We start from the raw sequence: 27,212 nt of genomic DNA on the forward strand, positions 1-27,212 counted from the left end.
TTGCGCCTTCCTTGTTGAGGGGAGGTCATGAGCAGGGCTGCTGTGACCCCGTGTCCCCGCGTGGTGCCTGGCAGCCTTTCCAACCGCCAGGGCTGTGCTGGGCAGCTCTTATGTGAATTTGGATGGGGTGCGTGGTGGGAATCAGTGAAGGGTGATGTCCCTCAACGCACATCTTGGGCAGGAATGTTCTGTGCCCATGTTGCCGCCAGAGCTGATGGATCTGTGTGCTCTCAGCTGCTTTGCAGCCCCTGTGCCAGGTCAAACCTGGAAGAAAAGTGAAGATCAGAGGTCACCACTACCATGGCCAGTACAGAATCTTTATTGGTGAGACACAGAACAGAACCATGGGGACAGTCCTGGCTCTGAGGCTCCTTGTCCTTGAACAGCAAAAGCAGAACCAGCCTCCATGGTGCAGCACCTCCTGCCAGAACCACATCCAGGATATCTAAGTTGAGCCGCTACAACCTGGGATTGCCATGGTGGAGCCAGACAGGCTGGTGAGGGAGCCTCTCTGGAGCTGGCAGGGCTGTGGCACCTGGATCAGCATCAAGCAGATGGAGCTCCAGGAAGGGATTGTGTAGGGTGGGAAGGACCAGGCTAGCCCTATAGGACTGTGGATTGTCCCTCCCTTGGCTTTTGTTGGCCTTGGGCTTCATGCTTCTCCCAAAGTGGGACAGATAGCCTGTGCTCCTGAGCCCTTGTGGATCTTGATCCTCCCATGGCAAAACACAGTTTGGGTGTTGGTGGAGCTACCCCACTTTCCCTGGGGCTACCTGAAGGGACAAGGGAGCCTGGACGGGACAGCTGGTTCTCTTCATCCCTAGCACAGACAGGTCAAGTCCTGGTGCCTCTGCTCTGGTCTGCATACTCGGGCTGTGATTCCAGGTAAGTTCCTGTGCAAACTCTGGGCAAAGGGTTAGGTTCCCACTTCAAAGCCTGACCACAGTTTGGAGACAGTCCAGCCTGTGCTCTCCAGCTGCAGAGGACCCTTGGGGTGGCTTTTCAGGGGAGTAAAGCATCTTGGGGCTGTGCACACCCCTCTTGTCTCCTCTGGTTTCCATTGTTACTGATGGAGGGCTGTCAAAAGAGTCAAAGTCCTGGCCAGAGATGGGCTGTGGCCATGCCTCTACTTGAAATTCCCATAGGTTTCAAATGAATTCAAGTAACTGAGGGCTAGTTCATAGCAGAGCCCATACTGCTCCTGTGGACAGAAGGATGCACATGAGAAACTGGCACACCAATACCTGCAGTGGAAGGCCAGCCTTGGTTGCCAACAGCTTCCTGAGCAAGCTAAGCGCAGGTACAGCCCATTCTCCTCCTCCCAGTTGGAGCCCACGTCCCCCCACTGAGGAATCACAGGCTGAGAGCTGGGCTACCCCAAAGCTGACGCCAGCTGGTCTTGGGAGGAGAGCCAGCATCCATGGCATGAAGCATCTGCTGCTCAGTCTCATCCAGGGTGCTCATCCTATGATGGCCTCTAGCACCCAGACCAGGTGGTGAGGTGGGTGCAGGACAAGCACCTCGGCACCCACCAGTGCAGCCCACCGCTGAACAGACCAGGTGGACCAGAAAGGGGCAACTCAGCCTGCAGGATGCTTCAGTGCCCATCTGGTTCTGCAGAACCCCCCCCCGAGTGAGTGGGTATGTCCCAGCAGTGGAAAACAAGGTTTTCAGAGGTCTCATCTGCCCCTGCTCCCCCCCCAGGATCATCTGAGCACATAGGTGCTAGGGCAGCTGCTGGGACAGTCCAGGCTATGGCTCTCATTCCAGTGTTGCCATCCTGGCTGGGTCTGAAGCCAGCACCTACCACATCTTTAATCATCTGTCTCCGCCGCCTCTTCAGCATCCTCACAGCCTGGGATACATCCACCAGCCCCTCGCTTTGGATCTGCTCACACAGGAAACTAGCAGCACAGAAGATTCCGCTCCGGCTGGCACCATCCCTGCGGAGGAGAGCAATGGGAGGGTCACTTGCCCTGGGATCACCCAGCAGTGCTGAGCCTCAGAGGTGTCCCACTAGCCGTGCAGGTTCTCAGGATGGTCATGTCCACAGATCCTGCACACAGCCAACCTCCACAGGGAAGCCTTCCTCCCTGAACACAGCTGAATTCATGGCCATATGTCCACCTTTCACCTGAGCTGAGGATGTTGCTGTGACCCATGTTCAATGATGCAGCCTGGGCTAAGCAACTCTGTGCCACGGCTGCTCCTCCAAGAGACATCACTTACCAGCAGGTGACAAGGATATGTCTGTCTTGGCTCTGCCGCTGGTATGTCTCCACCTTCCCTAGCAGGCTGATGATGGTGGCAGGGTGCGGTGGAAGACGCTGCTGCATGGGCCAGTCCTTCAGTTGCCAGAATAGGACTTCCAGAGCAGACTTCTTGGGCTAGTGGGGAAGAAAGACAGCGGGTTGGGAAGAGAAGAAACCCATTGGCTTGACAGAGGGAAGGGAGAGACAGCGTGTGTCAGCCCTGGCTCAGCCATGCACACCAGATCAAGGGAGCAGCTCCACAGTGGAATGTCCCAGTCCCAGACTTTGCCCTTCTCCATTGAGTGCTCTGAGACTGGCAGACATACAGAGCACAAGATAAGAGCTGACCACCAGGTGCAGCTCAGACTGATGCCAGTCCCCATCCATGAACCACCACCAAGGCACACAGACTCTGTCCATGGCTGGTGTTCTCCAAGTTAGAAAGGTACACAAATGCACCTCTGCCACGTACCTCTGTCTGCAGACTCACCCTCTTGGGACTAACCTCTCTCCCAAGGTGAAAGGACCTGCTCTGGCCAGTGTCCTTCCAGGACCCCATCAGATCCCTCTGACTGTTGTGGCCTCTGCCACCCCTAGCTGTGACTTTGACCCCAAATCAAAGCCTGCTGATGCTGAAGCCCAGCTGGTCCTCCCAGGTCTTGCAAAAGCTGTTCTCAAAGGTCTTCATCATCTCTGTGCAAAAAGCCCACCTGCTGCCTGTTGGTGAGGGAAAGTTTCCAGGTTGTGAAGCCAACTCCGGGCTCCTCTGAGATCAGGCAGACATGGAAACGGCCGTAGACAGCTTCGCCCTGGGTGGGCCAGACCTGCACATATGTCTGGAGGGGAGACACGTGCATGATTACACACAGCCCTGACCTGCAAGTGTGGCAGAGCTCAGCACCTCGCATGGGTGTGCTCACGCCAACCCCTCGCCCATAAGCCACAGTGTGCACGTAGGTGCTCTGCCTGCCATTTGCTGGGAACCAAACCGCGGTGCTACAGCCAGAACAATAACACTCCTGCAGAGAGGACACCTGGGCAGGGGTAAGCAAAACCCTAGGGATCCTCCCTTGCTGTGAGACTGGGGACACCCCACTGCTGCAGTGCCATGGTGCTGGGACTGTCCTCATGGTTCTCCGGGTGGAGCCCACAAGATTGCAGCGGGCTCCTGCAGCAAGCAGGCTCTAGTGAGAAGAGCTGCATGGGGTCAAAGGCAGAAAGCATGCTGCTGGGCCTCAGAGGGAGCCAGGAGAGGGGAGGAAGGCTGCGCGTGGGCTGCTGACCTTGTCCAGCTCCTGGATTTGGTTCAGCACAACCACTGATGTGCAGGTGTAATCCCAGACCAGAGACCAGAAATCCACCAGCGTGGTGGGGAAAGGCAGCTGGGTGATGATGAGTTTGTCCTCCTTGGTGTATGTCTGCAAAACACTCCGGGGTGTTGGGGGAAGAGGTCATGCAATCCGGCCCCCGAGAGCCCCTCCAACAGCGGGAACAGCTCTCTACCTCCCTGCAGCCAGGGCTCTGGAGGCCCAGGAGACGCAGAACACCCCAGCCCTGCTCAGAGCAGGCTTGCCACCCCGCTGGCCCCTCAGCTCATCACCCCTGGGCTCTGCTCCCAGCAGGCAAAAGCCAGCGGCTGTGCGGCAGCCTGCTGAGCTGTCTGTGCAGGAAGGGCTTAGGCTGATCACGGGGGCCATCTCCTGGCAGCAGGTCCCCAGCCGCTGGGAATTAGTCACTATGAAGAAACCCCAGGGCCGGGACACTTCAAACCAGGGTGGCATGGTCTACCCCTGCCTCGAGCAGTGGTGCCTGGGGGGGGGGTCTCTGCTGCTCCGGCTGGGGCTGGAGCCTTACGTTGACAAACACAGCGTTGATGTAACCTGGTGAGCCGTCTGCGTTCAGCGAGGACATCAGGATGGGCCGGCAGGAATCCGCTGTGGAGGCAAGGAGAAGAGAGAGAAATGATGAGCCATCCTCTCCCTGCACAAAGGCATGGGATTTTCCCTGCCAGCAGTGGGGTCAGCGTGGCTCCCTGCAGCACGGCCTGGAGAGACTTGGATGAACAGGCACCACTAGCCCCATGGCCATGACAGCTCAGGACTGCCTGACACGGGGTGTCCAAAACCCCATGTGCAGAGGCATAGAGGCACAGTAGGTCCACCCTCCTTATTTCTCCCTGATGCCTCATCTGGGCTCCTCCTCTGGGACAGATTAGACCCAGGGACATGTCTATCCCAGGTATACTCCATGAATGCATGCCTCCAGCAAGCCCAGAAGGAAGCAGGGACGGGGTCTTTCTCCCATGGAGGGACCAACTTAATCTATATTTATTACCAACCAGAAAATGATGATTGGACCTTGGGCAGAACCTGCCTGTGGCATGGTGCTGGGGAGGGAAGCAGCAGGGCAGCATCGTCCCCTCATGCTGCTCTCAGGTGCTGGGTCACAGAGCAAGGGGCTGCCCAGCCCTACCTGGCAACATCCCTGGGTTGCGGTTCTTGGGCTGGTTGCTGGGTTTCTCTGCTTCTCTGTGTGGCAAGAGCTGGAACAACTCAGAAAACTTCTGCAGGGCCTGTAGGGATGATTCAGCCAAGCGAGTCCTGCCTGTCAGCTCCTCCCCTTCTTCAGCCACCCCAGAGAAATGCTCCCCTGTCTCCCTCCCACAGCTAGGGAGGGGAGCAGTAGCAGGGAGGCACCACAGACCAGCCCCCGAAGCACCAGACCCAGTGCACCAGATCCTGGTGGTACCTTGAACTCCTTCTCCAGGACATTGTTGTGCCTTGAGGTCTCAGCTTCTCGAAGGCAGCGGACATGGCTGGCGATGCTCTCCACTGGGACCCCGGTGCTACCACAGAGCAAGCCTTCAAGCAGCACCTCGTACAGGAAGGTGTACTGCTCCTGCATGAGGACACGGGTCAGCTGAACAGTCTGGAGCAGCTCCATGAGGAGCCCTGGGACTCCAGACCACCAGCACACTGGCATTGACCTGAGCCAGCAATGAGCCAGGTCCACCCTTCACCTTCCTGCTGTGGGGCCCTGAGGCCAGACACCTCTCAGTGCAGGCAGCCCCGCCCTGAGAAACAGCCAGGAACTGCAAAATCCCATACAAGACCATCTTCCTGCATATTAATGCTCCCTCTCAGACCAGACTCCTGCTCTGGGGAAGGAAACCCAGAAAACCAGTGAACTAGTTAGTCCTACAAGCAGCTGGATGGTCCTGCCCAACCTATTTCCTCCAAAGGGTCCCAAGCACTGAGCAGACTATGGGGATGTAGTCCCTCGGCCAGGACATTGCTGCCTAGAAGATGCCATGAGGGCAGACATCCTGAAAGCCTGAAGGACATGTGAATTCACGTTCATGCTCCTTGCCTACAAGACAGCTCTTCTATACCAGGATGACTGGTGCAAATGAATGCTGCTGGCACCTCAGAGGGTCTCAGGGGAACATGGATCCCAACTAGGTTTGGACACAGCATTGAAAACAAGATCCTGCAGTCTCCATCACCTGGCAGCTCCAGTCCCCATGGCTAGACCATGAATGGCATGGCGAGTGTGGCTTTGCATGCCACATCCCTGGGAAGGGCGGGAAGCAGATCTGCAGCCTGACAGTGTGCAGGGAGCAGGTAATACTCCTCACCTGGGTTTGCACCATGCTGACCCGCTGCTCCCGCAGCCTCTGCACGCAGTGAAACACATCCACCTGCCCCTCGGCCTTCCCCATCTTCAGAAGGAAGTCCAGGGCGATGAAGGTACCTGTCCGCCCGATCCCTGCACTGAGAACACAGAAAACTGGGGGTCAGTGCTGCCCCAGCCAGCCTTGCCCCAGCACCCAAGCATTTCCAGCCCCAGTACCTGCAGTGCACCAGCACAGGTCCAGCAGGCGCTTCCAATGCCCTCTTGTTCACCACCTCCACTAAGCACAGGAGCTGGGCAGGGTTTCTGGGCACCCCGTGGTCTGGCCACAGCAGGTAGTGAAACTGCTCCACCACTCTTGGGAGAGCACAGCCTGCCTGCAAAGAGGGAGACACGGCTGGGAGCTGGGAGCAAGAACCAACCTGGAAACTTGCGTGAAGTAATTGCATGCCAACAAGTAGGGAGTAGGGGAGAAAACCACTTCAAGGGGGCACCAACACACCGTGTTCCCCCCAGCTCCCCCACCACAATGACTGCTCCATTATAGCTCATCAGACAGCAAAGGGCAAATTCACCCAGCACACAGCTACACAGTTCACTTTGTTCTCTGCTTCCCCATGCTGCGAACAGTGAACTCAGAGCAGTAAATGCAGCTTGTGCCCCAGAGGAAAAAAAAAAAAAAGAAAGCCCTGGCTTTCCCAAATAAGGTATTTCCTAAGGCTGGTACTGTGCTGAAGTGAATGTAGTCACTTTTGTTACCAGCCCATCATGTATTTTTCCCCTAAACATCACATTCACTTGGCCTGAACTAATGAACTGCTATGTCCCATCATCACGTGCTCTTGGAGCTTTACCTTTCAGCTAGACTTTGCTCTGGGCAAGACAAGAAAAGACAAGAATATGCATAACTGCAATTTCTTTATATTGTACCTGTTTTCCCCTCCTTGCAGCTCCTTCAGGTTCTGCTTATTATCTGAGGTGTAACTTCAGCAGAAGTACTTGTCTTGAGAAATGGCGTTATGTAAGTTATCTTAAACCATAAACTATCTGTTCAGGTTTAGGAGCTGTAAGTGACCACGGACCTTCAATGTGGACCCTCTGCAGACTGGCCCAGGTGACAGACAGGCACCTGTCCCATCATCCTGGCTATACAGAGATGCCATTTTATACCCTTTGTGATCACCTCATCCAACCCCTCAAGGATGCACGATCTGCCAACATGCATCATCAGTCCAGACTCAGCTGGGGTGACCACTGGAGCTGACCAATTGCCTTTGCCTGGCACAGAAACCTGGGGCCGATGCCCTGGCATGGCATCCAGTGACAGCAATGCTGACCTGCCAGCACTGGAGACCAGGCAAGGCTCCCCACAGAGTCTCTTGGCTGACAGCTCCCACCAGCTGCTGAAACCCAAAAGCATCCTGCATCCCCATCTCAGCTACATGCCAGGCTTACCTTCTGCAGGCAGAAGATGCGTGTGACAAGGCCCGTGGTGGTCCTGGTGTTGCTGAGCGTCACTGTGAAGTCCCCATAGACCTGCTCCTGCTCTGGCCAGTACTGCTCACACTTGGTCTGTCAACAGCAGTGAGACCGCTAAGCACAAGCAAACTCATGAGGGGAGCGTTGCAAGCCAGCAGTGGTGTGGAGCTGCTCTCTGCACTCATTGACAGCTGCACTGGGAGCAAAGCAAAGCAAAGCAGGCAAGGAAGCCTGGTCTCTGGGGAGGCCCAAGTTGAGCACAAGCTGAGATGGTTTCTCTACCTTGTTCTGCTCTACTAAGCCCGTCAGCATCACAATGACCGAGGTCTTCTCCTGCCAGACCATCTGCCAGAAATCCACCACCGTCCCAGGCAAGGGGCCTTGGAGAGGAAGAGGAGATCCCTGTGCCAGTGTCCAAGCCATGGGGATGCAGCTGCTCCCGGGCATGGCTCAGACATTGCCACGCTATGAGCAGCACTGGGCTTAACCTCTGCCTGGGGACTAACACTGCACATCACCCGTGGCTTCATCACCCATGTTAGAAATTGCGACAAGGAAATGGGAGGGCAGGTGAGCCCAGGGTATATCAGGGATTCACTGCTGCTTCAGGGGCTTCCCCATCCAGACTCTCAAGATGGCTATGAGCTGCTCCCACATTTAGGGTCCTATTTGCTGGAGAGCATTTCTGCAGCTTTGCAAGGAGCCTGAGACCTCCTCACCGCATGCTGCACAGAGCAGACTCACCCATCTCGGCTTTGCACCACTGAAAGGAGCCTGCCTCGAAGTGCACTGAGTGCAGACGTGTCAGGCATTTGCAGGTGTGCCCCTGTCATGCCAGCCACCAAGGGGAACAAACCAGGCTTGTGGGTGGAAGGACCATGTCCTCAGCCTGGGCCATGCAAGGACCACCTTCAGCTGGCCACTGCCAAACTGCCACTGAGGCCTTCCATGCTCTGCAGCAGCTGTAACCACTGTCCAAGACAGAGGCCCAGGACTGAGCCATTAACAGCTCCTAGGCTGCTGTCCCAGTTCCCCACTCCCCGAAGTGCTCAGAGCAGAGACTGGCATCTCCTGAACATGAGGGCTGGGAGCACCCACCTTGAGCTGCAATGAAGAAGCGTGGACTCCGGTAGCTCTGTGGGGGAGAGGTTCAAACAGCTCTGATCACATGGGTTAATCGTTTAACAGGGAATGAAATAAAGGACCCATCTCCCCAGGCATCAGAGCCCAAAGCCCTCAGCAGAGTGTGTCCCACAGCACCACTCCTGGCCAGCACGGAAAGTGGGTACCCCTGGGGTACCCAGTGGGTACCCAGGGGCTGCATCTCAGCTCCTGTCCCCTCACACAGGTCCCTTTTTGTTAGGGATGAGAACTGCACACAAACCCAGAGTATGGTGGGCAGCTCAGAGAGGACGCAAGGAATGCAACATTCCAAGATCTGCCAGCACCTGTGGGCAACAAGTGCCAGACCTTGGGACCACCCATGTGAGCAGGACCGTCCTCACCCAGCGCAGCCAGGCACCTCTCCTACCCTGCCCAGGCGTCTCTACCCTGCCCAGGGCAGCAATTCCTCGCTACCTACATCCACATAGCTGGCATTGATGTAGCCATTTCCCATGTCAGAGGGCTGCAGCACTACACGGCAGTGATCGTCTGAAAGAGAAGGGAGGTGGGAGTCAGTGGACTGTCTCTTCGGGGCAGCAATGAAGTGACTGTTTAAGGAGCGGGGTATAATTTAGGAAAGCCTGCGACTGTCCGCTCCCTCCTCAGCAGCACTTCAGGCCTCAGGACATGTTGAGAGCTAAAGAACAGCTAATGAGACGAAAGGTGACATGGTACAGCAGGAAAGGCAACACGGTTTTGGGGAGGACTGTTAACGCAATGGCCAAATGTCCACACCATGTGGGGCCTGGAGGAGCTTTAAGTTTTGACAGACATTGGGTCATTCCCTCTGCTTTCCCACAAATAGCCACCTCTGGATGGGACACAGCAGTGTTCAGCAATGACTAACAGCAGGAAAAGGAATACAAGGATGAATGATTAAACTTGCAGGGACATTTGAGGAGCAGAACAAGGATTTTCCAACTGGATATAAATCAGTGGGGCCAACATGACAATTTTGGAAAATCCCTCTGGGTTTCAGTGGCCACAGAGGATGAGACAAGGAGCTCAGCATTGCTGAATAACTGGAGGGGCACCTACACCAGCCCAACACCCTGTACTGCCCAACCATCTCCAGGTGCCTGTGCCAACCCCTGGAGAGCTCTGCTTACATGGGATGATGCTCTTGTAGCGGTTCTTGCTCTGGTTACACAGCTCCTTCCCGGCATCGCAGGGATGCAACGAAGTGGAAGACAGTTGCTGCAGAGGAAGAAGACAAGCCCACTCTGCATTGGCACGTGTTCTGGGGCTGGCCAAGCCCAACTGCATGGCACACCCGAGGAAGGGGTGAGCGCTGCGTGGACAGTGCAGCCAGGTGGAAAAGCAAAGCTAAACCAAACCTGGTACTCTCCCAGCCGCCCAGCGCCATGCCTGTCGACTGATTCATCCTCTGTCTGCTCTGCCTCTACTTCTGCCCTCTTAAACCTCTTCAGAGCCTCCAGCAGTTCCTCCACCGGGATCTGTGTGTTCAGCTTGCACACACCTATGGAGACCATGAGGCCAGGAGTTTAGCATGCACCTGATGGTTAGCCCTGGAGCTCTGCAGCTGGGACTGAGCTGGCATTGCAGTGGTCAGGACCCCACCAAACCCTAGATTGTCCTTTGCCACATAAGTCCCTTTCTCCTGGGACGTGCCCCTTTCCCCATGCCAGCCAGCTCGGATCCCCTTGTTCCTGTAAGGACCTTACAGAGCCTGTAAGCACCCTGCCTGTGCTTTTAACAGACAGTCTGTCCAGACAAGGCATGCAGGGCCTCTGCTCATACTGCACCTCCTTGACATCTTTGCAGGGGGATAGTGCTGTTGTTCTCCGATGTTTTTGAACTGTTGTACTTCCGCCTGCAAAACAGCAAGTTAGGCCCATAGACCAGCAGAAGACAGAGAGAGAGAAGAGGCTGTTGCCCCTTTAACAGCCCTGCCTTCCACCTTGCTTTATCTCAGGGTCCACTTGGACATTCCCCAGCAGTGCAAGGTGCTGGATGCCTCATAGAGAGCAGGAGAGGTTAGGCACATACTGACCTGAAGAGCACAAAGAGCAGCAAAATCCCCAGTGCCAGGAGTGCAATGACTAGCGCTATTGCCATAACCACAACCACGGAAATCCTGCCCAGCGGAGGCACCGGCTCCTGCCCTGCAAGCAGCACAGCCCAGGCTCAGGGTCCCACACAGCCTGAACCAGGCACTGGGAGATCCCATAGGGGTATGGGGTGAAAAGCAGCTTCCCTCATCTCCAACCACAGGCTATGCATTGGAGAATAGCTAAGCTTGTGCAGAAAGAGTGCTTGCTTGGTGTGATACCCTTCAGCGTGGGCCCTGTCTCCCTGACTGCCCCAGGTACGGACAGAGCCTGGTGAGGGGTTTGCATTTCTGGGGTTGCACATGCACCAGGGGAGTACTAGGACTAAGATGTAATATGTGAAGATGGCAGGGATGGTGCACAGTGTCCAGCTGCCATCCATGTCACACCTGCCCAAGTGGCCTGAGGTTGCTCAAATCCCATCTACCATAGATAGCCTCAAGATCAAGAGAAATTCCATGAAGACAGAAATAGGAGAATGAGATCCCACCGCTCCTGCGCTCGGCCAGCTCCTCTCTACGGGAAGCGGCCAGACTGGGAAAAGGGAAGACGTGGGAGAGAGGGTTGAGCACAGGGAGCGAGGAGCCCACTTACCAACAGAGAAGCTGTAGCACACGCAGGTGAACTTCTCTGCCTGTTGGAGGAGACGGGAGGGAGAGCTCAGGCCACTCCTGCCCCACTGCCCACCCTGGGGGCAAAGGCCTCCCAGCCACAGCCACCAAACGGCCCAGCTGTGGCCAAGGACCCCGGGGACACTGTCCTGCCAAGGTGCCCAGGCTCTCAGCACAGGGGCCGGGAGCGGAGCCCGTGCAGCACTGCCGCTCACTGTCGGTGGCCGGCCCAGATCCTGCTGAGGGGCCCGGCCCTGGCTGGCAGCGTCCCCGGGGAGCAGGAGCCCCCCACAACGGGTACCTGCTGCGAGTGGCGGATGAGGCGGAGAAGGGCCGTGTAGTTCAAGCCCAGCTGGAGGGCAGCGTTGTGGTAACCCTGCCCGTGGGTCCCGTCGCCCAGCACAAAGTCCGTGGGAGCGGTGAGGTTGAGCACAATGGCCACGTAGGCGCCGCGCTGCTGGCTGGCGTTGAAGGGCTGTGGCTGCCCCAAGCAGGTGCCTTCCACCCCCGTGCCGTTGTGCGTTGTGGCCACGATGAGCTGGTGCTCCCTGCAAGGCAGGGCGGTGAGAGGGCCGCGGGACAGAGGGACGGAGGCCGCTGTGAGCAAGCGCTGCCAGTGGGGAAACCCATCTCGGGGCTGTGGAGAGCAGAGCTGCTGGGGGCTGCACTCACCTCACCGCCTCGTGAGGACGGGCGATGGGGTGGAGGCGAAGCACGGCTGTCCCTTGGGATGGGGAGGTGTCACGGGCGCCGCGGCAGGTGCTGTCGAGAGGGTGTGGGGTGTCTGGAGGGGAAGACCCGGGGGATGAGCACCAGCGGGCAGCATGGCAGGGGCTGTGCAGGGAGCAGAGGCAGCCCCGGGCAGTGCAGGCCGCAGAGCACAGCTGCTCTGTGCCCAGGCTCCTCCACTCCGGCCAGGAGGCCACAGGGCTGGGGACAGAGCTGCCTCAGCCGGGGCGCACGCTGCGGCCACCCTGGAGGGACTGGGGCATGACAAGCCTTACGCGAGCTGTTGGTCTGAAACTCCCACAGTGACGCAGCCCCGGCTCCAGCGGCTGTGAGTCCCTGCAGCGTCACCACGTAGCTGCTGCCGGGGCTGTAGTCGGGCAGCGGGTGCTCAGTGACGGAGCTGCTCAGCCGCAGCCGCAGCCGCTCTATCTCCAGGAAGCCGCCGTCCTGCGTGCTCCTCGTCGTGATATTCAGCTGGGGACAAGAGACAGATCTGGGGGGCAGCAGCTCCCACCTGCCCTCTGGGAACCTGCCCAGCGCACACCGAGAGAGAGCAAAGCACCCCTGTGAGCCTCCCCTGCCCTGTGACTGCCCCAGTTCTGGAAGGCTCCCAGAGAGGAACCAGCAGGAGCCTTGGCCCCATGCGTGGACCTCAAAGCAGACAAGAGGAGGAGAGGAGGAATTTGGAGCCAACGCTCAAGATGTCAGAGCGGCTGCCTCTGTGAGCAAAGGACCAAGCCTCTGTGTAGAGCTGAGGGCAGGAGGGAGGCGGTTCCTACGAAGAGGTGTATATATGTGTAATGAGGCTGAGGCCAGGTCACTGGTATGGTATTGCAACGCTGCAGGCACTGTGGTGACATCCCCCACAAGAGGAGCCCTGAACTTCTCTTTTCTCCCTCAGGTCATCACGGCTTTTCTTCCCCACTCTCCTCGCCTGCGCACACAGAGCTCCAGGCAGGGGGGCGCCTGGCAAAGTGAGGGGGACTGCGGGGAGTCTGTGGTGCCCTGGTACCTGGTATCCGATGATCTCCCCTTTGCAGGAGGGCAGCACCTTCCACCTGAGGGACCCTGTGCTGGAATCCAACCACAGCTTCTCCGGTTTGTCCGGCACTGGAAGCACAGGAGGACGGGTCACGCATGGGACTGGCGAGGAGGGGCTGAGCACAGCGCAGGGTGCAGGCAGCTCCGGGCCCAGGGGAGAGGGAGAGTGCTGTGCTCCAGGGCCCTGCACAGCCCCTTCCCCTGAGCCCCACAGGATACGAGCAGCCCTCATCCCGGGACCATCACTGCAGGGAGTGGATGATCAGGCTGAGCTGCCGGGTGAAGGGCACCTTCACACTTCATGTAGGAGGACACGTACCCGTTTCCTTCGTCCTGAGGAGCCGCATGTACAGGATCGTGCTGGGAGGCAGGGAGATGGTGACACTGTAGTCAGTGAAGGGCTGCAGAGGGGGACAGGTGAATGTTCCCTCCTGGCCGTGTAGCATCTCCTCTCCTTTCACCTCTTCAGCCTCACAGGGAGGGGAGGAAGGCACTGCCAGCCGGCACGTGGCCTGCATGTGCTGGCAGGCGTCAGGGAGCCTGCAGGTCCAGTTCAGCTTGATGCTGGTGCTGGAGATGTCCAAGGTCCCGGGGACAACCTGCAGGACTTCTGTGAAGGAAACGTTGCAAGAGGGTCACTTCCTTCCCTTCCCTTCCCAGCCTTGCAAGGGTGCTGCACTCAGACAGCCCTGCTGCCCACCCAGCCGGGAGGGAGGGAGGGAGAGTGAGAGGCTGAAACTGGTCACTGCAGCTCTGGTAGAGCTGGTGGGCCTCAGTGAACCAAGCTCTGAGGAGATGGTGCCAAGCCTGTGCCCACCATGACACAGAGCCTGCAGGGGACCAGCCTACAGGGAGCAAGCTGTGATACTCACAGCTGCACAGTCTGAGAGGACACAGGCAGCAGAGCCCTCTGATCCCCCTGCCCCGACTGGGATGCCACACAGACCACAAAGCACCACACAAAGCTCTCCCACGCTTCTCTCCTTTGTGCACAAGCTGCTGCCAGAAGCCCTCAGGGACACCCTTGTCACCCACACCTTCAGCAAGAATCTCCCACCCACTGGAGAACTGCAGGCGGGACTCAGGGGCTGCCTCCACACCGCCTGCAGCAGCACCTCCCATTTCCCCAGGCAGGCAGAGAGCCTGAAGCCTCCTCAGCACTGAAACCTCCTGTGCATGCACAGCCTGCCTTCCCCCGTTCCTGCTCAGCAAGGGCAGAGCGGGGCAGCCAGGAGAGCTCCTGATGTTTCCCTTACCAATGCACACCACGTTGGACCGAATGTGGACCCAGCCACCTCTGCTGTCCCTTCCACGCCAGACTTCTCTGTATGCAGGTCTCCCATAACTGAACGGGACTTCTCTCACACATTTGACGTGGGTGAAGGATGGCTGAAAACCCGCAGGACAGCTCAGCATCACTTCTTCGTTCTTCTTGTAATTGTCCTGGTCTGGTGCCAGCCGGAGTCTCGAGTCCCACTGGGGCCTTTGGCATGCTTCTGGCAGATGTGAAAGTGGGTGTTAGTTGCGGTGGGAGGTGTTGAGGAGGTGGGTCAGGGGTGGGTGGTGGGGTATCAGCAATCATTCCTGCCCCAGGCCCTGACACCCATCTGCAGGGCCCCATGTCTCCACCTCCACCAGGAACCTCCCACCCACCCGTGGATCGCAGGCTGGAGCCCTGCACACCCTGCGCTCTGCCCTGGCCTGGCACGAGCAGCTCTGAACACTGCCCCCTGCCCCGATCCCACAGCCCCCTCCTGCCGGGACCCTGAGGGACGGAGGCTGGCACCAGTCCCCTCCCTGCAGAGGCTCCCCTGCAGCCCCCGGCCAAGCACAGGCCAGGCTCAGGGGCTGCCTCCACACCGCCTTCAGCAGCACCTCCCATTTCCCCAGGCAGGCAGAGAGCCTGAAACCTCCTCGGCACTGAAACCTCCTGTATACACACAGCCTGCCTTCCCCCGTTCCTGCTCAGCAAGGGCAGAGCGGGGCAGTCAGGAGAGCTCCTGATGCCTCCCTTACCGATGCACACCACGTTGGACTGAATGCGGACCCAGCCACCTCTGCTGTCCCTTCCACGCCAGACTTCTCTGTATGCAGGTCTCCCATAACTGAACGGGACTTCTCTCACACATTTGACATGGGTGAAGGATGGCTGAAAACCCGCAGGACAGCTCAGCATCACTTCTTCGTTGTTCTTGTAATTGTCCTGGTCTGGTGCCAGCCGGAGTCTCGAGTCCCACTGGGGCCTTTGGCATGCTTCTGGCAGATGTGAAAGTGGGTGTTAGTTGCGGTGGGAGGTGTTGAGGAGGTGGGTCAGGGGTGGGTGGTGGGGTATCAGCAATCATTCCTGCCCCAGGCCCTGACACCCATCTGCAGGGCCCCATGTCTCCACCTCCACCAGGAACCTCCCACCCACCCGTGGATCGCAGGCTGGAGCCCTGCACACCCTGCGCTCTGCCCTGGCCTGGCACGAGCAGCTCTGAACACTGCCCCCTGCCCCGATCCCACAGCCCCCTCCTGCCGGGACCCTGAGGGACTGAGGCTGGCACCAGTCCCCTCCCTGCAGAGGCTCCCCTGCAGCCCCCGGCCAAGCACAGGCCAGGCTCAGGGGCTGTCTCCACACCGCCTTCAGCAGCACCTCCCATTTCCCCAGGCAGGCAGAGAGCCTGAAACCTCCTCAGCACTGAGACCTCCTGTGCACGCACAGCCTGCCTTCCCCCGTTCCTGCTCAGCAAGGGCAGAGCAGGGCAGTCAGGAGAGCTCCTGATGCCTCCCTTACCGACACACGCCAGGTAGGACTGAATGCGGATCCAGCCACCTCCTCTGAGCTTTCCATCCCAAACTTCTCTATATACAGGTGTCCCAAAAGGGGTAGACTGGTCTTCTCTCACACATTTGACGTGGGTGAAGGATGGCTGAAAACCCGCAGGACAGCTCAGCATCACTTCTTCGTTCTCCTTGTAATTGTCCTGGTCTGGTGCCATCTGGAGTCTCGAGTCCCACTGGGGCCTTTGGCACGTTGCTGGCAGAGGTGAAAGGGGGTGTTAATTGGGGTGGGAGGTGTTGAGGAGGTGGGTCAGGGGTGGGTGGTGGGGTATCAGCAATCCCCAGCGATCCCTCCAGCCACTGAAGGGAGAGGGAAGGTGATATGTCCATCTTCCATGACATGACCCCTCAACAAAGCTCGTTGGGAGGGGGCTCTCCTTGTGTAATGCTCAGGAAACTCTGCAGGAGCTGCTAACTTGCTCGGATGGCACTACCATATCTTTTGTCTCCTCCCTTGGCCCCGAGGGATCCAGGTCCCTGGTTCCTGGACTGTCACCCTGTCTGACGCCAGCTTGGGACTCCAGGGTCAGGGTGGTGGGGGGCTGTGCTTACCCTTGCAGGTGGCAGTCTCGTTCCACGAGGTCTGGGTCCCGCTGGAAATGCATCTGATCTGTGGGACCGACGGCACATACTCCCCAGCACAGCTCAGCTGCACCAAATCGTTCAAGGCATGGCTGCTCTCGTTCGGGGTAAACTGCAGCTTGGGGTCCCAGTCAGAGGGAGCTTTACATCTTCCTGTGTGCAAAGGCCATGCAGGAGAGCCTTGAGGGTCACTGGGCTCCAGCAGCGACCTCAGGGTTGAGGAGGTCCCATCCAGCGGGCTGCTGGTCCCCCTCGCTTCAGAGGGGTGGCAGAGATGAGCACCTCCCAGGATGAGGCCCCAGACCCCAGGTACATTGACCCCCTGAGCACCCTCAGGTGCAGTGCAGAAGGGTTACCCGCAGGCCCTCCTGCCCACCCACATGCTGTGAAGGGATCCCAGACAGAGGGATCCAGCAGCCCGGTGGATGCTGCTCTCTCCTGTGCTCTCTCCCCCAAAGACAGGGGCTGTGGGAGTGCACAAACCCCCGTGAGTCTCTGCTGGCATCACTCACCTGCATCCCGTCATCCTGCTGGGCACTACCTGCTCACACCCATGTGCACACTGATTTGCAGCAAAAAGCCCACTCAAGTTGCCAATTCGCTTTTGCTCTGCAGGTTACCCTTGTAATTTTCTCCTCTCCATCCCTTGCCCAAAATACCCTCTGGCTCCTAGGACTGGATACCTCCTGTGCAATGTCCCTCCCATCCTCACCCAGGAGGGGTAACACCCCGATGTCTGGGTTGGCAGAAAGGACTCAGCAGGGACTGCAGGTATGTATTTAACCAGCTGCATGTTTAGTTGCATTTTGCAACATGTAGATTGGGCAATTGATGGAAGTAAATCATAGAATCATAGAATCGTTTAGGTTGGAAAAGACCCTTAAGATCATTGAGTCCAACCGTTAGTGTAGCACTGCCAAATCCACCACTAAACCATGTCCCTAAGCACCACATCTAACCACCTTTTAAATACCTCTGGGGATGAGGACTCAACCACTTCCCTGGGCAGCCTGTTCCAGTGCTTGACAACCCTTTTGGTGAAGAAATTTTTCCTAATATCCGATCTAAACCTTCCCTGGCGCAGCTTGAGGCCGTTTCCTCTCGTCCTGTCCCTTGTTACTTGGGAGAAGAGACCGACCCCCACCTCACTACAGCCTCCTGTCAGGCAGCTGTAGAGAGCGATAAGGTCTCCCCTCAGCCTCCTCTTCTCCAGGCTGAACAACCCCAGCTCCCTCAGCCGCTCCTTGTAAGACTTGTGCTCTAGACCAGCTTCGTTGCCCTTCTCTGGACACGCTCCAGCACCTCAATGTCCTTCTTGTAGGACACAGGATTCAAGGTGCAACCTCACCAGTGCCGAGTACAGGGGCATGGTCATTTCCTTGGTCCTGCTGGCCACACTGTTTTTGATACAAGCCAGGATGCTCTTGGCCTTCTTGGCCACCTGGGCACACTGCTGGCTCATATTCAGCTGGCTGTCAACCAGCACCCCCAGGTCCTTTTCCACCGGGCAGCTCTCCAGCCACTCCTCCCCCAGCCTGCAGCATTGCATGGGGTTGTTGTGACTCAAGTGCAGGACCTGGCGCTCAGCCTTGTTGAACCTCATACAGTTGGCCTCGGCCCATTGATCCAGCCTGTCCAGATCCCTCTGCAGGGCCTTCCTACCCTCCAGCAAATCAACACTCCCGGCCAACTTGGTGTCATCTGCAAACTTACTGAGGGTGCAGTCATCCCCCTTGTCCAGATCACCGATAAAGATATTGAACAGGACTGGCCCCAGTACTGAGCCCTCGGGAACACCACTTGTGACTGGATTTAACTCCGTTCACCACAACTTTTTGTTGGTGCAGCCAGTTTTTTACCCAGTGAAGAGGATGCCCATCCAAGCCATGAGCAGCCAGTTTCTCCGGGACAACGATGTGAGAAATGGTGTCAAAGGCTTTACTAAAGCCCAAGTAGACAACATCCACAGCCTTTCCCTCATCCACCAAGCAGGTCACCTTGTCATAGAAGGAGTTTAGGTTAGTCAAGCAGGACCTGCCTTTCATAAACCCATGCTGACTGGGCCTGATCCCCTGGTTGTCCCATACATGCCACGTAATGGTACTCAAGATGACCTTCCCCGGCACCAAGGTCAGGCTGACAGGCCTGTAGTTCCCTGGATCCTCCTTCCGACCCTTCCTGTAGATGGGTATCACGTTTGCTAACATCCAGTCAACCGGGACCTCCCCAGTTGGCCAGGACTGCTGATAGACAATGGAAAGTGGCTTGGTGAGCACCTCCGCCAAAATCTTTGTATTTGTTTTCTGTTAGTTTCTAGACAGGAGTGCTGCTGTCTCTCTGCATGGCACTAATTTAGGTCTCTACCCTCTGACCAGATAACAGTTTTCATATAACAAGAAATGTACCTCTATGTGAGTTTTCTTCATCCAACAAATTCAGTGGTGAGTATGCAAACATTGTCTGAAGTTACCAGGGTGCTGCCCAGCAGGCACAGAGAGTTCACGCTGCCTCCCAACACACCCAAATGGCGTTAGGACTCGCCATGAAGGCTCTGCACACCTCGTGCAGCAGGCCAACAGACCACAACAGCTGCATCACCTCAGCCAGAATAAATCCTCTGCCAAATAAATGGAATAAAATCCCACCAGACTGGCAAATGGAGCAGCAATTATTTGAGGCAGCTGAGGGCTACTCGTGAAGGGATTTCCAGTGTTTCATTTTTATTTCAGGGCCCAAAATCTTGCCTGTACAAAGTTTATTCATTGATGGGGTTCCTTCCAGCTTAGAGTCACAACAGAAACGTGAACAATCATTGCTTGAAAAGAGGTTTGCGGGGCCTGACCTCAGGCAAGAAGCGGTTTGAGGGCATGAAACCCCTTCAGTGGAGACATCGCCAGGATCCGAGGGGGCTGCGAGTGCTCATGGCCATGGCTGGCCTCTCCCAGACTGTCCCAGTCCTGACCTTTGGTGCAAAGGGGGCTTGTTGCTTTTCCTTTGGTACGTGCTTCCATACCTCATGGTAGCTGTTACAGTCCCTGCAGTGACATGAAACCCACTGGTTTTGCACAGGACATGGCAACCTGCGGGGCAGGAAACGAGGAGGGAAAGAGAAATTCTCCTTCGCATGCAACCTGCTGACTTCAAGAGATTTCAAGAGATATCTGGGACAGTGTCTTCCTACAAACACCGATGCTCTGCTGGCAGGGCTGGTTGCAGCTGTACGCCAGAGCTCTGCCTTGCTCCCAGCCCTCCTTGAGCCTCGCACCAAAACTTTTAGTGCCCTTCACGTAGCAACGCATGTGCTGCTGATACAACCATGAAGGAACCTCTCTAGAGGTTTTTGACCTTGTATGGTGCTTCCTTACAAAGGCCAGGGGTAATGCTATGTTTAAAAAGGCCACGTCTCATGGTTGCTGCTTTAGAGGTGTAATACAGTGCAGACTTTTTGTAGTACAAAGGAGAATTAGTCTTTATTTAAAGTTCATGATTTTTTTTTACAAAAAGGTAAAAGGTTGAATGAGCCTAATTTCTGCACACTGAAATTAGGCATATTCAGCATTACACTAACTATTGTTGACAGGCATTTAGAATTGATTCAGCCTTTCTCTTAGTTACAGGCGGTTCACTAAACTACAAGTAAATAGGTGCTATGTAAGGCTCCCAGGCTGGAAGCAGGTGTGAACGGATCCCTTGGACTGAGCTGGCACAACAGCCCCACATTTCTGACTAGGCTGGCCACCTTCATCAGGATTCCAGTGAATCACTTCTCTTAAACCTGGGAATTTATCAGCCCTAATCCTTTGCCAGAGACGCGGCATCTTTTCCCTTTTATTTTTTTTCAGGTGAAAAGGGCCTGGCAGAGGCGCAGTTTCACTCCAGGCCTTCCTCAGCCCTCCTGTTGGTGCCTGCTAGGAGTAGGGTGGTGGGATGCTGCTGTGATCCAGCATGGTTTCCAGTGTGGCATCAGGCAAGAGCATGTGCTTCTGCAAAGACCGCATGTGTGCCAGCAGTGTGTCAGTGGCCACGTCCGCCCTTTGGGCGCAAGGACTCCATAGGTGAGCAGTCTGGCAGGCAAACCCTCTTGTTCCCTCTTGGACACAGCTGTGCCCACAGAGCTCCTTGCAAGCACTGTTGGGGTGCCCTTCCTCTGCAAATTCTCCTTTCCTTTCTGAGCCCTCTGAGCTGTGGGGGTGAGCATTCAGCCCCTTTTTGATTCCCCACAGGCTCCCCGGAGCACTTTGGCCTGGCAGATGTGGCCCTATCATGATCACGCTTGAGGCAGGCAGGGGCTGATACAGCACCCAGACCCAGGCTGGGCATGGACCACGCGGGGCAGAGCCCAAGGGCTGGGTGGGAGAGATCAGAAAAGGCAGGCAGAGCCCACAGCCCATCCCCCCACTCAGAGGAGCCAGAGCCTGAAGAGTGCTGCTGCAGGGGAGTGCACCAGCCTCAGAAATTAGCCTGGGAATTAACACGGTCTGACAGAGGGTTGGGTATGACAAAATGAGCTTGCTTGCCTTGCAAAGGGGTAGTGTACACCAGCGAGACAGCCTGGGAGGCTGCCAAAGCCTATTTACCTCCTGAACGCAGAGCATCCTTCTGTGCCGCCACAGCCCCTCCAGGGCTTGCCTCCTACCCGCACCCCTGCTGCTGCAGAGGAGCTGAAGAGATGCAGGGTGCCACAGCACAAACACCATCTGCATTCAGGCACCTGCAGCCGCTCAGAGCCCTTCCTGGTGGCATTTCTGATGACTCTTTTGAGGGTAAAGCCTAGAAGTCTCTGCTTCCTCACAGAAGGGGGAAGAGACGACACTTTCAGGCCACATCTGGTTTTCTCTCAAGAACATTGCTGAATACAACCCAATTCAACCTCACTTCTCCACAAGGCTAAGCCTGTCAGGCATGTGATTACCACTAGAGACTCACTGGGAGAAGCTAATCCATGACTGCTGGGTGCAGCAGAGATGCACAGGTTAGGGGGGGCACCTGTGTCCTCACCCACTTTCTTACATTCTGTCTCCAACCACTCCGTAACATTTGCTGTGGGAAAAGAGCTCTTTGGAGCAAAGAAGCCTTTGCTTTAACGTGGGGTTGCTGTTTGTGTGCTTTGGTGGTGGCGATGGGAAGCTGCATGGCACATGTGAGTCAGAGGGTATCAGATCTGTCCCAGTGTCACCAGGCTGGAGCTCACCATTTGTGCGAAGGAGACAGATGCACACGCCTGTGCACGGGGGGACGAGGTACTGCTGGGGAAGGGAGGGTGCTCAGAGAGAAAGGGGAAAATAACAATCAGCTTCTAGCCTTGTAGGGACTAACAGCATCCGGGAGAATAAAGAAACAGTCATCAGACACTGTTTTTCACTCTGCACTGTGGTATGCAGACAGCCGCCCACAGGGCCTCTGCCCCCAACCATAGGAAAGAGGCTGAGACAAGTGAAATTTCAGCATGGAAAATATGGTGTAGACGTGACCAAACAGGCACCTCTTGTAATGTGCAATGCATGCTCACTGCAAAATGGAGAATGCTGAATGTCTAGGCAGGAGTGATAACAAAAGGGTAGTCTATCTGTCTCATATAGTCAGAGACTAACTGTTAGGTTTTTCTTCAGTTGATGCTACTGAATATGAAATACCCTCCTTGTTAATATTGTTTAATATCCACGAATATAGTAAGTATTTTACAGAAATATCTGGACTGCCTGTCCCTGCTGCAAAGGAGTTATGAGTCTGGCAGGCAAAACAAAGCCCCAGCATGCCCTAGAAGCAGATGTCAGGGAGGATCAGGAGAAAGGAGACATAGCTATGCTGGTAGTTCAGGTCAGGCTCCTGGGTTCAGTCCTTTGCTTACCAGCAAAAGGTGTACTTTCTTACATTGTGTTATCCCATACATGAAGAATAAAAGACAAGGTGAAATCTAAGGAGCAGCAGGCAAAGTTCAACCCTTTTCCCATGGCCGCTCAGCAGCTAACCGAGGTGACAGCAAAGCGTGCTGGAGTCCTGCTGCATTTGATGCCATGTGCTTGCTGAGAGGAGCTAAGAAAAGCAACCACCGTTTCCACCAGTGGAGAGTGGTATTGCGAGGCACCAAGAAGACATGCATGGGTCTTAAAGCATCTCTGTACTCATTGCTAGCAACCAAAACTGCCAAATGGGTCTTTAAGAGCGATGGGCAGTGTGAGGGTGGGGAAGGGGCAGAGAGACCTTGGGGCTGCTCTGCTTGGGAGCAGTGCCAGGGAAAGGCGGTGGTGAAGCAGGTCACTGACAAGGCACCGTGGGAAGAGCAGGGAAATGGCAGCAATTTAACCTGTACTGCGGTGCCATGAAAAATGGCTTATGACAGGATTTTAAGAACAGGAGGTGAACTTCTTGTTTCCTGAGTCTGTACTCTGGTAATGGGAAGTGGAAGCATGGTGGAGCATACAGTTCACAGCCCCAAGGGTGTCCAGCCCCAAGGCGCTCCTCTGCAAAGTCTCTTAGCATTTGTGTTCCCCACAGGATTTACTCTAGGCGCTGTTTGAAATTCGAGTCCCACTGACACAAAACCTTTCGGATTGAGTGTGGCCTTATTTTTCCTAGCACTCTCCCACCCACCAGGCATTGCAGCTACACTCCTAGTTAGGGCTCCTTGTCAGCTACTACTAAATCCCTGTGAAATGTCAAGCAAGGCTGACGAGAAAGGGGCCAGGGCCAGCCTGGATCACAGACCCTGCCTCTGCATGGAAAACATCCCCTAGAAGCTTCTCCACCTGCCTCCGAGGCGCGCTGGGACTGTAAGGGGATGAGGCTTTCGTACAGGTGCTGCATCTCAGGGGGGAGAAAAACCCTGTAAGAACAGCACAGCAAGACAATAAGGTGACAACAGGACAATGAGACAATGCAGCCTGCTCAGTACACCGTGGCCCCGTGACGGGATGAGCACAGCAGCAGTGCTGCGCTGGCTCACGCCTGTACCACACACACCGACCACATCCTCTGCCCGCAGCTGCTCTGCTCTTCCCTGGGCTCCCAGCTGCACTGCCGTGTGCCCTCAGTGCCTGCCCAGTGCTGGGACACGGCTCTGCCATCTGGTCTCATTCCCTCGGCAAGTGCCGGGCCTGTGGCCCACAGCCCTTCCCCAAAATTATTGCCATGCCTGCAGCTCTTCAGGAACCGGCGCTGCAGGTGCTCAGTACTGGGGGACAGGGTGGGGGGGGGAAGCTGGCACAGTGATTTTGGCATGCAGGAGCCCCGCTGAAAGGGGACAGCCCCACGCTGCCTGGCACCCTGGTCCCCACAGCACGGGGAAGCTTTGTGGGTGCTTGGAAGGGGACAGCAATGTGCAGCGGAAGCAGCTTGTTCACTGCCTCTGCTGGGCTGCTCCCCCTCCCCAGTCTTACCCTATATCTGCCAGGGTCATGGGAGATGCTCAAGGACCCCCGGGAAGGTGGACCCTTGGGTTGTGTCCTGTCCCCATGTCCTCCATCTCTGCCCAATGGCTTTACCCTGCCCCACTGCCACTGTCTGCTCCGCAGAGCCTATTCCACCCTAATGGGGAAGGGAGGGACCCTCGTGCCCCATCCCAGCCATCCTCCTTGTCCTGTCCTTCAGTGAGAGAAGGCCCCTGATCCATCAGGTGAGGACCTTGGCACAGGTCCCGAGATGGAATGAGCCCATGTGCTGAGGATGCAGGCAGTGCTGCCAGCACTGCTGGGTGCGGCTGCGAACTGTTTTTTGTCGGTTCCTCTTTTCACAAACACCAAGGTTCAAACTCAGCAATACCACCTCTGCTGCAGGCAGCCCCAGACTCCTCCAGGGACAGCTGGGTGACCGAGATGTGCAGAGCATGCCAAGGATCTGCTGGACACCGGGTCCCCGCTGCGTCCCACTGCATGCAGTATGGCCACGTCCTGGCCTTAGTGTGCACCATGCAAACAAGCTGGAGAGCCACACAACGCCTGGGCATGGTTGGGAGGACAGCTTCAGTGGGGGATGTGGGCAAGGGGAAGCCACTCTGGGCAGGAGAATATCCTCTGACACAGGTTTAGCCCTTGGTTTTTGAGTGACAGTGTGCTGTGCTCATGCTCCCTGCAACCACAGGGACACATTTCTCCTGGGAACAGGCTCCTATGGCCCATACCACACAGTACAGACCCTGCTGTCACTTCACATCAGCAATTAAAGATCCTGGTCCCATTCCCGGGCCTCTATCATAGCCAGGGTCCAGGTTTCTTTAGCCTGCGTCAGCCCAGACATGTCCCTGCAGTGGGTCGAGACAACACGAGTAGATGGTAGTGTAATGATTTTCATCGCCTAGATCTGGCAAGATTAGTTTAGAGAAATGGTCCAATTCAGACAGATGTAGAGAGACGCAAAGTCATGGCCCCTGGACCGCAGCTCAAACCCCAGACAGTGCCACGCTGGACTGATTCACTCCTGGGAGGTCAGATAACATGTGAGCCTGATGATACTCACTAAATGACTCTGCTGGTTTGGAAGTGTGCAGCCTGTGTAGGAAGAGCCCAGCAAAGCTCTGGGGGTGCCCTGCCCCTCCGGCACCAAGAAGCCCGTTAAAGAGCAATCCCAGCATACCATAACTCCTGCCCTTCAGAGTCTCCTAGAGACACAGGGGCTCAGCTCACAGCTCCCCAGATCTCTGCTGGGCACCAAAACGTATCTGCGCTGCAGTGAGGACATGGCATCTGCACACCGTGCAGAGAGACGGCCACCTGCGGCTCGCAGGGACACGGCCCACTTCATGGGGGAATGCTAAGGCCCCTGCGGAGGCTTTCCCAGCACACGGGGGTTTACTGCCCTCCATCCCCAAATAGAGCTTCACCCCAGCACAACCTGACTGATGCCCGAGTATCTTGGGCCATGGTATGGGCATCAGCTCCAGTCCTCTCTGATACAGCTACTGCATCCTGCACATGGTAAAGATATACAGCAAATTTGCAGCAGGAGAGCAGCAAAACCTTTTATTGTGGGGAGAGGAGTGAGCACTTCTTACCTGTTTCCTGGGGTTCTCCGGAGATGTCGAGGTCCGGCTCTTCCTGCTTGTGCGCTGCCAGCAGAGGTGTGAGGAACAGAAGAAATGTCCATCGCAGGGCCATGTTTGCTTATGCTCCCAGGGCAGGACTGAGGTTTCAGACCTGCTGGCTGCCTCACAACACACCCATCCGACTGCGAGAGGTGCAAGCACAGAAAGGAAACAGCCACGCAGAGAAATCACATATGGTGCAAGAGGCTTCCTCATTGGAGAGGGAACCTCCGCCAGTGTCAGCACCGCTTTCATTCTTCTCCTCTCTGCACCAGGGCAGCTTCACGCCCCTTTTGCAATGTGGCTGCTCTCTGATCGTTTGTCTCAGAACAACAGTTCTCAGGCTTTCTGGCAGGAGCAGCCACTAGCCACAACAGCTGGATTGCCTCCTCTCCTGGCGCAGATCTCGGCAGTCCCAGAAGGACTTGTGAGCTGTGCTGGTTCGTGACAGGGGTTTTGTAGGGAGATGTAGCTTCCGTATTCACATGATAAAGTCAAGCAGAGACTACATCAGGACAACCCTCACCTTGTTACTGCCTGATAAGGACTGTGATAACAAGGACTTCTGAAGTGCACTGATGATCTTAATTACTTGGCAGTGCATGCCATGGGCAGGAAAGCCATGGTTTTGGCAGAAGTGGCTGGGTGCTCAAGACTGGGCTGTGATGCTCGTGAGCAAGCTGATGAGAGTGCTGGGGACCTGAAGCCCAAGTGTTGTGGCAGGTTGTGTCACCAACACATGCTGGGAGTGGGAATGACCATGAAGGGGTGAGAAGGTGGCACAGGCACAGCAGTGGGCAGGGAAGGGGCTGCCGGTAAGTCTGTCTGTGCAGCTCAAGGCTGGTGGCACTGGCCACGGCAGCAGACCCGACCATCAGAGGTGACCCAGGGCAGGAGTCGATGAATTTGTGCTCCAGCTTCCCCAGCTGCCCAGCAGCCTTTGCTGGATGTGCTTGGCCCGCGTCCCAGCTGAAACACATAGCTGGGAGAAAAGCAAGCCCTGAAATCTTTTCTGAGGCTTTGCTGCAAGGCTGCAGACCCTTGTGATGGCCTTCCTCTTTATTGTCCTCTTCAGAAAGGCTGGGTAGTCCCAAGCCTGGGGTCAGGCTCTGCTTTCTGCTGATGCAGAAATCTGCAAATCTGCTTGATTTGCACACCCTGCAACACCTTTATTCAGCAGCATCGAGCAGGCCAGTGTGGGTGGCCCTCTCCAAATACATTCTCCCCAGCTACCCCAAAAATCTGACCCTGAGCAAAATGTGGTAGAAGTCTTGTTTTATTTTTTTTCTGCAATGACGGTGCTTGAGGGCAGATACTCCAGCAGTCTTTTACCTCTCAGGGACAGAGTTGGAGTCTGCTCTGCCACCTTCTTTGTGCCCTCCTATGCTCAGAAAGACAGTCTCAGCCTCTTCTCACTTGTCTGTGTTTCATCTCTTCCTGCAACAGAGCCGGCAGGGCCAGCGGTCAACCCCAGGAACCTCCCTTTTTATTTCCTTCACTCAGGTTATGAAGCTCACCCATGGAGAGTGTACCATATTCAAGCATGCTTGCCCTGGGGCTGCAAGTGCGCAGCCAGGACCCTGGCATGGCAGCAGGGCACAGCCTGGGAGGTAGCTGTGCTCCTTCTTGTGTGGGAGGTTTGCAGGGTGGTGGGAAGGAACCACTGCTCTGCCTCCAGCAACAGCAGCAACTCAGACATCACCTCTCTCTGCCCATTGGTGCTCCTGGGTCTTTCAAGAAATAATTAAAGGGCTGCAAAAGCAAACTATATCAGTAGGAATAGGTTCCTCATTTGGATGATCTTTGGAAA

At 56.2% G+C, this 27,212-nt stretch overlaps 1 protein-coding gene across 1 annotated transcript; it reads right to left on the reverse strand.

The window, feature by feature from the left end:
• Positions 1-303: 303 nt before the first annotated feature.
• LOC104015614 (receptor-type tyrosine-protein phosphatase kappa) lies at positions 304-25,576 on the reverse strand. Its single transcript, XM_087777684.1, has 29 exons — positions 25,373-25,576; positions 16,357-16,539; positions 15,758-16,000; positions 14,998-15,237; positions 14,238-14,477; positions 13,301-13,591; positions 12,953-13,050; positions 12,216-12,414; positions 11,884-11,995; positions 11,513-11,759; positions 11,195-11,234; positions 10,543-10,654; positions 10,295-10,362; positions 9,866-10,008; positions 9,638-9,725; positions 8,947-9,017; positions 8,463-8,499; positions 7,647-7,744; positions 7,341-7,457; positions 6,105-6,262; positions 5,890-6,025; positions 5,001-5,150; positions 4,725-4,824; positions 4,107-4,186; positions 3,536-3,670; positions 2,963-3,088; positions 2,230-2,387; positions 1,808-1,943; positions 304-1,201 (listed from the first exon to the last, which is right to left on the reverse strand). Exons 1-29 carry the CDS (start codon positions 25,473-25,475, stop codon positions 1,127-1,129), a joined length of 3,984 nt encoding a protein of 1,327 aa, XP_087633810.1. The 5' UTR covers positions 25,476-25,576; the 3' UTR covers positions 304-1,126.
• Positions 25,577-27,212: the final 1,636 nt, after the last annotated feature.

This window comes from Nipponia nippon, unplaced genomic scaffold (genome assembly GCF_047370975.1).
Source record: "Nipponia nippon isolate SJK-2023a ecotype South Korea unplaced genomic scaffold, ASM4737097v1 scaffold_40, whole genome shotgun sequence".
Taxonomy (NCBI): domain Eukaryota; kingdom Metazoa; phylum Chordata; class Aves; order Pelecaniformes; family Threskiornithidae; genus Nipponia; species Nipponia nippon.